At 40.3% G+C, this 16,282-nt stretch overlaps 1 protein-coding gene across 3 annotated transcripts in view; it reads right to left on the bottom strand.

The window, feature by feature from the left end:
• The window catches only part of PIK3R3 (phosphoinositide-3-kinase regulatory subunit 3), a 96,712-nt gene extending 83,390 nt beyond the window's left edge, over nucleotides 1-13,322 (bottom strand). For 2 of the 3 annotated variants that reach the window (XM_043876752.1, XM_043876753.1), the window contains exon 1: nucleotides 12,462-13,322. In XM_043876752.1, coding sequence (XP_043732687.1) covers nucleotides 12,462-12,567 — 106 coding nt within the window. In that variant the 5' untranslated portion in view covers nucleotides 12,568-13,322. The remainder of the gene's footprint in view (nucleotides 1-12,461) is intronic. The other variant, XM_043876754.1, reaches the window with a different exon arrangement.
• Nucleotides 13,323-16,282: the final 2,960 nt, after the last annotated feature.

Raw genomic sequence — 16,282 nt, 5'->3', positions numbered from 1 at the left:
CCACACCAAGAACTGAGGAAACATGCAATCCCAGGAGCCAAAGGCAGTCATCTTATACTACCAAAGAAGCCAGCCTGAGAAAAAAGCTGATATAGGGGAAAGCCAAAACAAATGCAGAAAAACTGGGCCAAAGTCTGACAGTCTTGATCAAACTTAGCCAGGGGCCCTCATTCCCTTTTTTAAATTGAAGTATAGTTGATTTACAATGTTGTGCTAATTTCTGCTGAGCAGCAAAGTGACTCAGTTATATACATCTATACATTCTTCTTTCATATACTTTTCCAGGGGGTTTATCCCAGGAGATTGGATATAGTTCCCTGTGCTATCCAGTAGGACCTTGTTTATTCCCTCATTCCCTTTGAACTTTTCAATTACACAAACCCATAAATTCTCTTTGTTTAAACCAACTTGAGTTGAACTTTTTGCTACTGAATCTGAAAAGTATTTTGATATTAGTTACAACAAGTTACACGTCTATTCCTACGCATCTCTCTCCATGGGGAGACTGTACTAGGAAATAGTGTTTATTCAACTGTCTAGCCTCTCTCTAAATTAGGCTTGGCAAATTTAGCAAATAAAAATACAAGACACCCAGTTACATTTGAATTTCAGATAAACAATGAATAACTTTTTAGTATAAATATGTCCCAAATATTTCATGGGGACGTACTGCATATATTTTATCCAGTAATGCTACCCTAAATGCCCACTGTTGATACCTAGGAATCAAAAAGAGAGGCTCAGGTCCATTTCAGTCAGACAGCAGTGATAACGGCTCTTACACAGTTCAGAAACAACAGTAAACTCCAAGTACTGAACTACATCCTACTATAGGTCTGAATCACCTGACTGTCTTATACTTCTTCCTAAAAGTCAAACATGTCAAACTCTCTGGCAGGTAAGTGTGAAAAAATCAAATATGTTCCTATATGAGTATTCATAGCTTCTTTTCTTTACTCCCTTGCTTCCTAGCCCTTATTATACAGATCACAGTAAGGAAACAGGCAAAGGAGAGAGCTAAAAGGGAAACCGGTACTCCTGGAAGAGAAACTAGTAAGTTTGAGAAAGGCAGGAAAGAAGCAAAAACAATGACTGTTCAAGTTGCTATAAACTGTTTAAGTTGCTCTCCAGGGGTCACAAACTAGAAGTATACAGGGATAGAACTGGAAATCCAAACAATCTGAATCCAGAACCCCTAAACACTGAGCAACACTTCAGCAACGTCCATGCTCAAGCACTTAATCATTCCACTAACACGTAAACACACAAATATATTTTCATTATTCTAAAACACCAACAACTTTAGCACATAAAGTAAAATTATACATATGTGGCATGGCTTCCTTCTCTTTAATTTCTCCTCCCCTTCATAGACCACCACAGAAACTCGGAATTTCAAGATAATTTCCTTTTCAAAGTTACTTTTGAAAGTAAATTATAGTACAGTCTAGATTTATTCAGTAATGTTTATCAAAGTAACTCATGAGTAAGCCTTCATCAAATAACTAAGGCCACATATTATGCTGCTTTGCACTCAGATGTCAGAGATTAGAAATCATGACACTTCAAAGATAGAAAAATCTATCCAAAAATATATAGATTGACCTCATTTTAAAAGCTAAATCTTTTAATTACTAAAGCATACCTAAAGCTAAAAATTAGAAAATAACTAAGTCAGTTTAGAAATGACAAGTTATATAACTAGTCATACTATTCAGAATTCCAACTACTTTTTACAATCTCCACAGTATCCACCCATGTCCAAGTCACTACCATCCCTCAGCCTGTTTATTGCAGTAGCCTCCTAACAGTTTCTCCACTTCCATCAGCAGCCAGAATTGTCCTTTTAAGCCAGGAATCATAACACATCCTTCTTCAACACACTTGGATGGCTTCTCATCACAGTCAAGTCTTTTTCTTTATTAAAGCATATTTGATATACAATATTATATAAGTTACAGATGTACAGAAGAGTAAGTCACACCTTTTAAAGGTTATGCTCCATTTATATTTCTAAGTCAAGTTTCAAAAGCCAAAGTTCTTACAATGTCCTACATAGTCTTCCCCACCACCCACATCATTACTTGTCTTTTAAATCTTCCTATATAATACTTTCCCCTCACTCCACTTCAGCCACACCGGCCTCCTAAGCGACCCCTGAATGCCTGACACATGTGCTCCTGCCTCAGAATAAGTCGTCTGGAGTTCCCTCTACCAGGCATACTCCCTCACCCTCCTACCTCCCATGTATCTACCCGACTAGCACCCTCACTTCCTTCAGGTCAGGCCCTCCCTGTCCTAGTACTTAAAATAGTTTCCGAGGGAAATCCATGGTGGTCCAGTGGTTAGAACTCCACTCTTCCACTGCAGGAGAGCATGGATTTGGTCCCTGGTTGGGGAACTAAGATCCCACATGCTACGTAGCCTGAATGAATGAGTAAATAAATAAATAATATTGAAAACAGCAGTTCCCTCACCCAGCACTCATATTTTTGTTCTCTGCTTTTTCTTCATAACATTTATCACCATCACTATGTATTCCACTTATGATTTTGTTTATTCTTTGTTCTCTCCCCTCCCTTAAAAATGTATAGTCCATGAATAAAGGGAGTTTTGCTGTTCTGTTGAATGCTATACCTGCCTGGCAATCAAATATTTGCTGAAAAACATGAATTAATTAATACACATGAACAAAAACATTTTTGGATGCTTAATATGGTCTGGGCATCATGTTAGCTGCTTTACAGCTGCTAATTCACTGGATTCTCAAAACAATCTTATTGAAGTAGAGACAACCATCATTGCCATTTTTAGGCAAGGAAACCAAAATACAGAAAACATAAGTTAATTGTCCAATGCATAAGTAAATTGCCCAATGATATATACTAGGAAGTGGCAGAAGCCAACATGAACTCTGGCAATCTGATTCCAGAACCCTCTCTCTTAACAGCCCCACTATACTGCCTCTGAATTTCTAACTAGTTAATACAATCTAATTAAAAGATATGATTTATGAGTTACTTTAAGTGTCCTAATTTTTAAGGTCAGTCATTCAAATCATAAATCATTCTACAAGTCTTAGGCTTAATTTACCAAACTTAATTTACTAAACTTTGAAATATGGAATTTATAATTTTACAAATGCTTTCTCACACTCATTTACCAGACGTACTAATTTACTCTACTCCAACACCTACAAGCCTGAAATAAGGAAACTGTCAACCAGAGATGTTAGCTTCCTCATCTTCTAGAAAGCAACTGGTAAGACAGGAAATGGCCTGTCATATTTAACTCTCAACACTATGTAACCCTGTGAATTCCAGTTTATAAAATGAAAGTGGGCTTCATAATACATCACTGTACTAACTAGATTTTAGTTTTGAAAAAGAAAAAAAATTAACTCGCTAATTATCTTTATTTCCAAACACAGAGACAAGAACTTTGAAAAGAGCTATGGTTCTCCAAATTACTTTTCAGAGTGGCCACTGTTGTTTGCCAACCTAGAATTCATCCCCTCCTCTTCCTTCCTAACAGAATCCTTCCCCTGATAATGCCTGAGGAAGTCAACACCACTCCAGATTCCACAAACACGGTTATTTCAGTAGTAATCACTATTGAACCACTCATGACTGGTTCAGGAATGGACATATGACCCAATTCTGGCCAAAAAGCTGTGAAAGAAGCCTGCTAGAGGCTTTTGGAGAAAGTTTCCTCTCTCTGAATACAGTGGCACAGGAAGAGACCTCTTCCTTCTTTCAGAAGTTTTGTTTATGTAGACAGTAGCCAGTTCCAGGGAGGGCAGCAGAACTGGGCAAGGCAAAGAATATGGGTTTTTACTGACATTGCTGAATTTCTGTAATCAACCAACACTGAAGCTTATTACATGAGAAGATAAAATTTCTTATTTCTTAAGCCATGTTGAATGAGGTTCTGCTGCTTACAACTGAAAATATACTAACTATATACTTTTTTACGAAACATATCCCAGGACGAATCTCAGGAAAAGAAGTTTGTAGTTCATTTTACAAATCCTTGTTAGAAGTTCAATATAAATTATACCATACTGAGTGACTCTACCAGAGAAGGCAATGCAACCCACTCCAGTGTTCTTGCCTGGAGAATCCCAGGGACGGGGGAGCCTGGTGGGCTGCCGTCTATGGGGTCGCACAGAGTCGGACACGACTGAAGCGACTTAGCAGCAGCAGCAGCAGCAGACTCTACTGTACAGTTAGAAAGCTAAGAAGGATACATGTGAAAGAATGAACTCTAAAGCAATATTCCTCTAACACAATCATTTTGATACGGCCTTCTCCAAAATAATTTATACACAAATTTTAAATTTTGATTCATGATTTATATTTTCCTAAGTTAAAGAAAAAGAAACTAGGGAATTCCCTGGTCCAGTGGTTAGGCCTCAGCGCTTTCACTTCTGTGGCCTGGGTTCAATCCCTGGTCAGGGAACTGAGTAATATCTGCAAGCCACCTGGTACAGACAAAAAGAAAGAAAGAAACTACAACAATAAGTACCTAAGATCACATAGCCTGGATTTGTTGCCCTATACCCTTACACACAGGTAGACAACTAAACTGGTCCACAAACAGGACATCAGACAGGAAATCCAAGGCAGGATAATGGTGGATGGTATGACATCATGGTTTTGTGTTGGCTCATAGTCACAGGGCATGGGGCAGTTTTTACACTGATGTGGGACATGCAAAATGGTATGATCCAGCAGGCTAGACCAAGTCTACTGCCCCTTTTATTAAAAAAATAAGATAACCCTCTCACTTCATATGAACTTACAAATAATGCACAAGGAACCAAAAAATATACCATGGGCGAACAATTTGAAAATTGATCTTATAAGGCTCTACGGTTGACCTTACCTTGTTACCCCAAGTCAAGTTCTACACAATCTAAATTTAATTGGTATAGTAACACATTAAACAACTACATTTAACCCAAACTTTCAAAAACTTACTACTCACTTTTACTACTTCAAAATTTCAAATATGACTTTTATGCAAAACCATAAAATTTTGCTGATAACACTATGTATTGCATTTTTTCATTATTCCTTTTGTTACAATAAATTATCTTTATAAGTTTAAAGGTCACATGTTGATAATAAATAACACCAACATTTTGAAATGAGTCACAAAATAAAGCTGGTTGGGTCCACAGGCCTAAGATTTAACAAAATATTTAGACACTGGGTGTTTATAGAGGGTTAAAAAAAAGGTACAAAAGAAATATGACAGCTTGACTTCAAGAAGCTTATCTTATTGGGGAAATAAATTACATTTGCGAAATAATTAATGCCATAACAGAACGTGATTTTGTGTCAAAATAACAGACCACAGCCCTAGATAATTAAGGGGTTCAGTGCTGGAATATTTAGAGGAAGAAAAGGAGGAAGAAGGACTTACAAAGGATCCTAATTTAAAGATGGGGTAGGATGGGCATAATCTAACATTAAGAAGCAGCATAAGCAAAAGGCTGGAGATGGAAATAGGCAAGGTATAGTGAAGTGATAAGCAAGGAATTGGGCAAGAAAAAAAATGGGAATAGAGGATTAGTAATTAAGATGAAAATGTAAATTGGTACCATATTACTAAAGATTACATATGTCAAGTTTAAGAGTATGGCCTCTGCTTAAAAGAAATGGAGAGTTGCTAATAATTTCTAAATAGAGCAGTTAAAACAATGAAAATAACATTTCAGTAGGATTAATCTGGCTGATGAATTCAGGATGAATTTATAGGGGAGGGGAAAAAGAAATTAGAAACAAAGAACCAGTTAGGAGGTACCAGTTAAGAACCTGGGCGTTAGTTAGGCAGACAGACCTGCTCTGCTACTTGCTGACTATGAGGAAATGAATAAGTCAGTAAACACATTTATGTCTCAGTTTCCCATCTGCAAAGTGGGATAATCATCATGCCTATTTTATAAGGTTGTTGTGTGGCTAAAAGAAATAATACATATGAAAGCATTTAACATAGTGCCAGGTCTACAATAACTACTCAACAAATGCTGGCAACTATTATTACCTTAGTACAAATCATTTCAAATGTGAGGTGATGAGGAACAAAGGCAACAGAAACTAAAAAGAAAGGATGATTTGAGTGATACTTCCATAGACTCATGAGAGTCTAGAAAAGACCCTAGGGAATTCTTCCAAAAACAAAATGACTCAGTTTAAATGCCAAGGATGAAGAAAAGCATGCAGCAAGATATCTCAAGAGGTTTTGACTGCAAAAGTATGCAAAGAGAAAGAGTTACCTGAATGTTAGCAATATGCCAGGATATAAGCTACAATGAATTGAGTACATAACATGTGCCAAAGGGCTTCCCAGGTGGCTCAGTGGTAAGGAATCTACCTGCCAATGCAGGAGCTGCAGGAGATGTGGGTTCAATCCCCGGGTCAGGAAGATTCCCTGGAGGAGGAAATGGCAATCCACTCCAGTATTCTTGCCTAGAACTCATGGACAAAGGAGCCTAGCTGGCCACAGTCCATGGGGTCACAAAGTGTCGGACACAACTGAGCAGGCACACATGCAGCACACAACACACGCCAAACACTATACGAGATATTGATACAGTACTTCTAATCTCCAGAACAACTGCTAACAGTGTGTATTAATTCAATCCCACAGAAGAGACAATGGATGCTCACAGAGGTTACAAACACCAGCAAAGTAAGAAGCAAAGCTAGGTTTGGGACCCATACCATCTGTTTCCAAAGCCTGTGTTCTTTCTACTACATTCAGGCTGCATCCTCCTTTAATATCAATAAAAATTATATCATGTAGACCTATTTGTAATTATTTTTCTATATACTTTGTTAAATATGGTGACCATAAAGATGTCCAATATTTCCTATATTCTAAGAAAAATATAAAGCATGAAAAAAACAATGAGAATAAACTTTAAAAGCATTATCAAGTGAAGACTTACCATACTTCTAATGAAACATACTTGGATATACTATAAACTATAATATATTAAAATGAAAGCAATGACTAATCTTTTTCAATAAGAAGATGCAGAAAAAGTTGGCATGGCTTTTTTACATCATTTGATTATATAAACATTCGTTCCATACTACAATATCATTAAAAAGTGACACCTAGCTCATAAAAGAAATATCTTACAATACACACAGGAGAAGCATTTTATATAAGATGAATCCATCAAATGATCAGAGTTATAAAGAAAAATTCAACCACAGAAGCAGGATGCCCAATTTGCTAACAGTAAGGACCACATGGTGGCAGGTGACCTATTTCTCCAGTGTGTTTCTCAGCAGACATTTTCTTCAACCACAGGGCCAGTATGTTAGTTCTCCACCAGAATGTTACTTAATCTAAAATTTTACCAGGATGAAAATACCAAGTATGCCAAAAAAAGTAAGTTTCCTGAAACAACCTTTTCATCTGGCTCCAAAAATACTTTACTAGGTTGGCCATCAAACTATGTAGTCAAGTAACTACTAAACCAGTATTTCTCAGAGTGTAATCCAGAGACCACTGAGGGTCCCCAAGACCTTTCAGAGGGCCCAAGAGGGTCCAATGTTCACACTATTTTCATAGTGTTACTAAGACATTATTTGCCTTCTCTACTCTCATTCTTTCACAACCGTGTAGTGGAGTTTTCCAGAGGCTATGACCTGTGATATCTCAACAGACTGAATGCAGGAGCAGACATGGGAATTTATATGCCTTCTATTAAGCCATACATTAAAGATTAAAAGGCCTGACATTAAAAGTTATTTGCAAAAACATAAAATGATGCCACTCTTCTCACTTTTTTTGTTTGTTTTGGGGGAAATACAGCTATTTTCTCACTTTAAAGTTATGTTAACATGTAATGCTTTATTATTTCTAAATGAATTAAATACTTTTTAACTTCTCAGTTTTATTCTAATATACAGCAAATTTCAATAGATACAACCCACTTAAACAGAAACTCTTTGGGATCCTCAATAATTTTAAGAGTATAAAAGGGATTGTTGTTCTTTAATCATTAAGTTGTGTCCAACTCTTTGCAACCCCATGGACTGTAGCCCTCCAGGCTCCTCTGTCCATGGGATTTCCCAGGCAAGAACACTGGAGTGGGTTGCCATTTCCTTCTTCGGGAGATCTTCCCGACCCAGGGATCAAACCCAGGTCTCGTGCATTAGCAGGTGGATTCTTTACCACCGAGTCACGCAGGAAGCCCATAAAAGGGGTACTGAGATTTTAAAAAATGAGAACCACTTTTCCAGACCTTTCTATATTTATGTTTTGCCAAACAATTAAATTTTTTTAATTTTCTAGTTATCCCTGAAGAGACTGCTGCTGCCCTACAGATTCAGAAATTTGTTCTTAATAAGAAAAAAATAAGAACAAAAAAGTCTACAATCTTAAAAAGAATTGTATGTTAGTCTAAAAAAGAAATGATTTATTACATCTTCTTAAAATAAACACAATAACAAAGTCAAAACTGAAGTGCACTCTAACAGACCATTACCTATAAGCTTTTGGGGATGAGTTTATGATCAGTTGCGTACTGGTAATCTTCCAATAGCTCTTATCCCCTGGTGGGCCACTGGTTAAGAATACGCCTTGCAATGCAGGGGTCAATCAGTTCAATTCCTAGTCCAGGAGGATCCCACATGCCGCTAAGCAACTAAGCCCAAGCCCCCAAGTGCCCTGGTATCAAAACTACTGAAGCCCCACATGCCTAGAAGAGCAACAAGAGAAGCCACTGCAGCAAGAAGCCAGAGCACCACAACAAATAGTAGTTCCCACTTGCCATAACTAGAGTAAGCCTGCGCACAGCAACGAAGACCCATCATAGCCAAAAAATAAATAAATAAATAAATAAAACAAACAAACAAACAAGCAGGGCTCTTGGAAAGGACTATCCAGAAACTGTCCTGTTATGGAATAATCCTGATTTCCAAATCACAAGAGGACTAACCAAGATGCTTATAAGCATTTCTCTGTACCATAATATTAACATTTCTGAAATTAAAATGTTTCATACTCCATCTAAACAGTTTGGTATTTCCCAGTATTTCTGGGAAACACATAAAGATTAAGACATCAAAGTTTCATTTGGATCCAACCCTTACATTGTCAGTAAATTATAACAGATGTAGCAATCCAGCCAGTTATTAAAATCTTCAGGATACATGGTAACGGTAGTTTTTGAAAATACAGGTTGGAAAGAAAGACCTTTGAAAACTAGTTTTTGAGGCTGCTGAGAGCAATAATAGACAAAAATTTCACATTTACACTTCAGACTAAAATTAAAATGAAAGTCATATTTTAAAAACTGTAATATTGGATAGGGAACACGTGTAAATCTATGGCTGATTCATATCAATGTATGACAAAACCCACTGAAATGTTGTGAAGTAATTAGCCTCCAACTAATAAAAAAAATAAACTGTAATATTAATATTACAGTTAAGGACCCTAAGTCAATAACTGTAATTTGAAAGTTACTTAAACCAAGGCTACTACAATAGCCAAGAAATGAAGTGACTGAAGACCTTAAGTAGAAAAGCAGGTAAAGGCTGCTTTTAAGAAACAACATTCCTTAGGCATTCATTAATTCAACACATATTTATTAAATTGTCTACTACTTACAAGACTTTGACAAGCTAAGAAGCTAATAAACTGGTGGGAAGATAATTCCAAAGGGGGAAGTATACATAAATAAATGCAGAAGCTACTCTAGGCAGAATAAAAGAAGTTCTATCTGAGAAGTGCTAGAAGAGGGAGGGAAAGAAAGGAAGGCTATCTCCAAACAGGAGGGATGAGGGAACACACATTCTGGCAAAGAAGTCATCTAACCAGGACCCTTAACTGTATGAGATTTCAACCCAAAGTGAAAGGTACCCCAAGAAGAGGTAAAAGCACACAGTCAAGGAACAGCAAGTATAAAACAGCTTCCGCAGAACTTGTGATGGACTCCAGGAGGGGAAAAGACTGGAAAATTAGGTTGGAAGCAAAAATAAAGGGACTCATATGACAGGATAAGGAAGATGCAGCTTTTTTCAGTAGGCAAAGGAAAACTGCTGGAAGGTTTTTAAATCACTGGAAGGTTTACCATTGGAAGATAAATCATTAAATGATACTTTAAGAATACTGTGGATTGGACAGAGTAGAAACAGGGGGAAAACAGTTAGTGTACTATCACACCAGTCCAGGAGCTTGATTTGGATCCTAGGATAGGAACTAGGAACTACGAAAGGATAGATACAACACATGCTGCAACCTCTTCACTAAAAATTTACTTAGTTTTAAACATCTCAAAACTTAATTTATCACACAAAACAAGGTTGTTCACATTATTTACATTAAAAACCATTCACTTCATAGGGAATATTTTAGCATACTCAAGTATGTTTCCTTTTCAAAAAGCTGTTAGAAATAACTAACTGTATTCTATTAATACATTAAGTCTACAAATGAGTAATGAAGAGCAGTATACGCATACTTTTAATATTCTGACTAGAATCTCAGTATGCAAAATTTCATTTAAGAATAAACATTCTAAACTCAAAAGTTCATTTCCATGGAATACACAAAGTTTGGATCAGAATTTTCTAAACAACCTTTCAAGACCCACGGCACTGCATAATGAAAACAGCTGACTTTTCTTAAAATCATTTTTGGACAATTCAACTCAACTCAGTCTATATTTCTACTAGGCCCATGTTTTTCAAATATTAGTGCCTTCTTCATTTTCTCCCCTCCTCCCCACTCACCTCTCCGCCCAACAAATTCCCTTTGTATGTCTGCAAGGCCAGATATTAAATGAACATAGTATGATTCTAAGGCAGTTTGAATATATAATTCTCACAGTAACAGAAATCTAGAATTATTAACCTTACTTTTTACAGGAGAGGAACCAATGATGTACTAAATTTCCATTTATGTGAATGACAAATGCATCTAATAGAAATGATGCTTTACCATTAAGGGGAAACAAAGAGGGAAATACACACAATAGATAGGTGGCAAATCTTACAAACTTTGCAAAATACAAAAAAAAAGCTGTATCTGGATTGCAGTCATAATTATAAAAGCAAATAAAGAAGGCTCCAAAATGAAGGGAAAAGAAAAAAATTCTAAGTGATCATTAAGAGTGAAAAAGGTTGATTCAATATTAGTACTGGCTCTTAATATAACATCATTTAACACTATCACTCGATGACTAATTGAAAAAAAACACAAAGAGGAGAATTCACTGTTCACAAGGACACAGGAAATAATTTCTACATACATCCTGTAAGACAGTTATACTTCATTACACTTTCATGGGTTCAGATCTTTTCAAAGGTTTCCAAAAACATACAGTCTTATGATAACTGAGATTCCCCAGTGACACAATTTATTCTGTAGGCTTAGCTATAACACATTTTTAAAAGACATAACGAGTTCATCCTTAACAAAAATAGTCACAAAGGCCCTCTACTTATTCAAAATCATTACATAAAGCACTGTCTATAATTGCAAACAGGATTTGAAAATCTGACAGCTGATAATCAGGACATAGACTTAAAAGAAAAAAAATTACCCAACTTTTCCATTTTTCCTTCCTTTTCTTTTCCTACCATATACACAAAATGTCTGTAAGGATCTCAGACAAAGCTCTAAAGTAAAAATACAGTGTATGTATACTTTACATTATGGGCACTCAAACCTATCACATGTTATGTACACATCACATATATTCACACAAAAAAAGGTTCTTCCTCTTTTTACGCTAAGAACCGAAGTTACATTAAATACTATCCCATAAATTAAGTTAAATCACCATAAATTAAAGAGTAATAAAACAGTGCACGCTAATCTCTCTGAGCGACTATATTCTGAAAAGAAAAACCTCAGACTAAGGCCATGACTGAATAAAAAGCCCAGCCCCTGAAAATCACTAACCGGCATTCGGTTTCCACGAGAGAAAAGGGGGTCTTTAAAACGAATAATCACATAGGCAAGCCCAGTTTCAGAAGTTAACGAAGGTAAAACACAGCGAACCAAACGTACTAAATGACAAGCTTTAAAGAATTCCCCTAAAGGGAAAGACTGACTTTAAGCCTGGGATATAAAGCATCCTTTGCAGGTAGAATCTTTAATTAAACAGGGGGGGAAAGGGGGGGGGGGTGGAGGGTACGACGAAAACCTGAACGACAAGCAAAGGCAAAGTAAAAGAAACGGGTCCTTCCTCCCACCCCCACCACCCCAGCCCCCACCCGCACTCTCACAGGACAATAGGATCGGGGTCCTAACTGCAAACTTTAAACGTGTAAACCAGAAGCAGTTTTTACTGCAGCTCTAACTGCAAATCAGCTCCTCATCCCGAACCTAGAGCACCCAAGAATACTTCTGCCCGGAAAACATCACCGAGGTCTTGTTAAACACAAATCAGACCCATCACAAGATTCTTTTTTTCTCCCAAGTACCTGGAGGATCCATTTCAATATAAAATATCAGTTCTGTCGAATAGGGCATCATCACCTCCCTCCAGTCTGCGTCATCGCGGTCCATACTCCACACCGTATTGTACATCGCGCTGTCAGGGGCAGGTCGTCAGAAAATATATAGAAAGCATATATATTCTTTATCTGCTATTTAAAAATCTAAAAATATATATCTGTAAAAGTCCCACTGGAAAATGTACTTCGGGGTTTCCAACGGCCGGTACAAGTCCAGCCAACTACTAGGATGAGGACGGGGTCCTTCTGCCCTCTCCTCCGGGATCAAACAAAATGCCCCCGGAATGTTCAATCTACGGGCTTTTCTCCTCGAAGGGATACAGAGAGGCTTGGGGCGGGGGTGGGGGGTGGGGGGTGGGGGGGGGCGGCGAGGGCAGAGGTGTAAAAAGCGGCTTTCCAAAAATCCCTTCTACACAGTCGTTCTGCAAAGAGAAAAGCTCCTATCGCCTTCAAATCTTTCCGCGGAAGCCACTTTCGTGTCCTTCGAGAGGGAGAATGGAGAGCGGGGAAAAAAGAACGCGTTGCAAGAAAGGTGGGGAAGTGACAAAGGAAAGAATAAAAAGGGGGTTGGGTATCGCGTTCAAGTTTCGGGGTCCCACTGGTCTGCGAGGAGAGATCCCCTCAGGGGCCGGGACCCGGGCTTCGTTCCGTTCGGACTCGGAACCGAAGCTGCCGCAGCCTCGGGATGGGGTCCTGTTCCAGAGTCCAGTTAGCTCTGCTTGGCCGGACGCTCCCGCCGGGCTGTAAGCGAGCCCGCTAGCGCCTGATCCCCTCACGCTCTGCCCTGACTCCAGCCACTAGAGTTTCATTTTAACGGCGCGGAGGGGGACACCCTCCCCCGCCCCCAAGCTCCCCCGCTGAGGCGCCACCCAACCAGGCCGAGCAGGGGGGACGGCCAACATCGCCAGTGCCCCTTCCACTCTATCCCGCCTCGAAGTGTTGGGGTTTCTGTCAGCTGCCTGAGACGGTGTGGGTAAAACTGTCCTCTGCCTCAGTTATCAATTCTCCCTATCGCTCCCTAGGCCTCGGCTCCTTAACCCACCAACCTCTCTCCCCCCCTCAGCCTCAATCAGAATGGTAGGGCCCGGGCGCTGGCTGCTCGCCAGGAGTCAGTGCCTGGAGCACGCGAGCCGGGCCGGGAGGGAGAGGCGAGCAGGGAGGAGAGGAGGGGGAAGAGAGAGTGAAGTGGATGGTGATTGGCTGAGCCGGGTTGCCGGAGCCCGGAGCCTGCGTCTTTTGTCTGCCTTGCTCCAGCCAAGGAGCGGGAGACGACTGCGCGCCCCAAGTGGGCCAATCAGGAGCCAGCCGGCGCCGGCCGGTGTGGCGGCGATTGGTCGGAGCCTAGTTACTAAGCGGGACAAAGGCAGAAGGGGGAAAGAAAAGAAGAGGAGGAAAAAAAAGAAAGAAAGCAAGCGCAAACGGCGGTTACTGACAGGCTGGGCGAGCGCTCGGGGGCTCAAGCTGCCCGGAGACAGGCGGGGCTCCCGCTGAGGCTCGGTCCGCTCGGACGAGTAGAAGAGGGGGAGGACGGGCTGGCGCGAGACACCTCTGCCCGGAGACTGGCCGCGGGGGAGGGGAGCGGACCGAGAAGGGAGCGTGCTGTCACTTGGCGGGACGCGCGGTCTTCTGGCCCTTAGGGTATCCCCGGGCAGAGTTCTTCCCCCCCGGACCTCTTCCCCTTGCTGGGACAGCCCGCCCCACCTCACCCACCCCCCATGATAAGTTGTCAGATAAAGCAAAGGTCTCTAAAGCCAGTTGCTGGACCGTTATTGCTCAGCGAGAGGACATGCCCGTGGGCCCCGTGCAGCAGTCCCGGCCGCTACCCGACCTCTGCCTCGATTTCTTCCCTTGAGCAGTGAGGCACTTCTTAAGGAGGCATTTCGCAGTTCCTCTGTGCTTTCCACATCAGGACTTTTGAACCCAGGGGGAACTCGCCACACCTGAAATAAATAGTGGAGCGCCACAGCAGGCCCCTCAACTCGAGTGCTCGAGCCAGGGGGAAAAAAAAAAAAGCATTGCAATTACAGCGCGTGTGTGAGTTTCGAAATAAATCACAGGTGGGATCTCTCGCCAAAAGGGCTCTATTCTGTTCCCCCCGAACAGACCCTCTTCCACGTATACCCAGTCCCTCCCCCATTCTTAAAGTATGAAATGCTGAATATTTTCACGCATTTCAGAAACTGCTAATTAACTTGCTGGGGGTGGGGGTTACAGTAGCATCTCTTGAAGGTTGTGCCTGGAATTGCCGTTCTTCATACTCTGCAATACAGTCAGGAGGCCAAAAACTGCTCCATTTCCTCTTTACACAGGAATAACAAAGCCCATTGTGTTTGGGTTGACAACCTGATTTAAGCCCTAGCAAAAACTACCGTGAGTGGCTCTGCTATATTGACATGCCTGTGGGAAAGTTGCCACGTTTCACCCTCAACCTCCTCAAGTGGTTCTGCCTTCCTTAAAGTTGCTCTGACTGTGAGTTGAGACAGTTCCTGGGAGCAGACAGTCAAAATGTGTATGGACTGTGGATAAAGTCACTGGTTGAAAAGAGCCAGAAAGAAGGAATGGACCGGACTGTGCTGAAAAAACACATCAGGATTCTTAATAGACTTACTTTCTTACATTTCTGAAATTCAAATGTGATTCAGGAGGCAAATCTACCTGGGACAGGGCACATTAATTTGAATGTTCTGGACCATTTATCAGATAGAAAATGCTGGAAGATCAACTCCCAATTTGTGGCTGGCTTCCCAGCAGACTCTTTACTTCACGGTATCTGGGAGCCAGAAGTATTCACATTTGATAACTCAAAAAGCAGAGCGATCAGTCAGGGCAAGTTGGTTTATTTTTGTTCAGGGGTGTCCCTGTGCATTCCCAAACAAAATGAAGGTGAAGAGAGGAAGTGTGGAAAAGATAATGTCTTTCAGATTTCCATAATCGCTTTTGCGTGGACCACTTCTCATGGTTTGGTGGTGGGGGTTCAATTTCCAATACACAGAACAATCACCCAGGCCCTCCCCACAACTAAGGCTTTGGCAGATGTAGTAAAGAAGCAGGAAAGTGTATAATGTGTGCTGCAAACTGACACACACAGTAAAGCTGTGTGATTCAACCTTGCCACCTAAGATCATATGACCCAGCTGTCCAACAAATAAACCTTTGAATAGGAGGCCTCTGAAGAATAACAGTGATGCAAGAGGTAAGGATGAATCAAGGGGAAGCACACTTCTTTCAGATGGACTTGAACCAGTGCCCTGCCATGGTGGGACGCGCCTGTCATATGATGCTGGCTTTACTTTCCTTCAATTGAGAAATAGAAGTGAGGTTCTGACTACTTGTCACCAAACTGCCTCAGGCTTTTTGGCAAATGTTAGCTCTGGTGCCCTGGACCATTTCCATCCTGGAGAATTATATTTGGCCTGGGTGTGGATTAAATTCAGCTCTAAGAGCTCAAACTCCTGGGTCACCGCTGGCTACTTTGAGAACTGATTTTTTCCCCTTTGCCTCCCTCCTTTCTCTTTTAAATTTAAAATAATCTTAGGTAAATCACAAAATCTGCCTTGGAGATTACCTTCAGATTTATGCAAGCTACTTAGTTTATTGTGAAACACTATGAAAATGAAAAAAAAAATGCCTCTTACATACTTAGAATTAATAGTACCTTTCTGTGATTCCAAATGGACCAGGTGTCCTTCACGTTTCACCCTGGTCTGGTCTTGCTGTGAAACAGTTCTAATATGCACAGTTTCCCCTCTGTATTTCAGAGATGGATGAAATATGTCTTCTGTGCACTG

This window comes from Cervus elaphus, chromosome 20 (assembly GCF_910594005.1).
Source record: "Cervus elaphus chromosome 20, mCerEla1.1, whole genome shotgun sequence".
NCBI lineage: Eukaryota > Metazoa > Chordata > Mammalia > Artiodactyla > Cervidae > Cervus > Cervus elaphus.
Note: the sequence above shows the minus strand (reverse complement) of the source record. Positions and strands in the feature narration are given on the sequence as shown.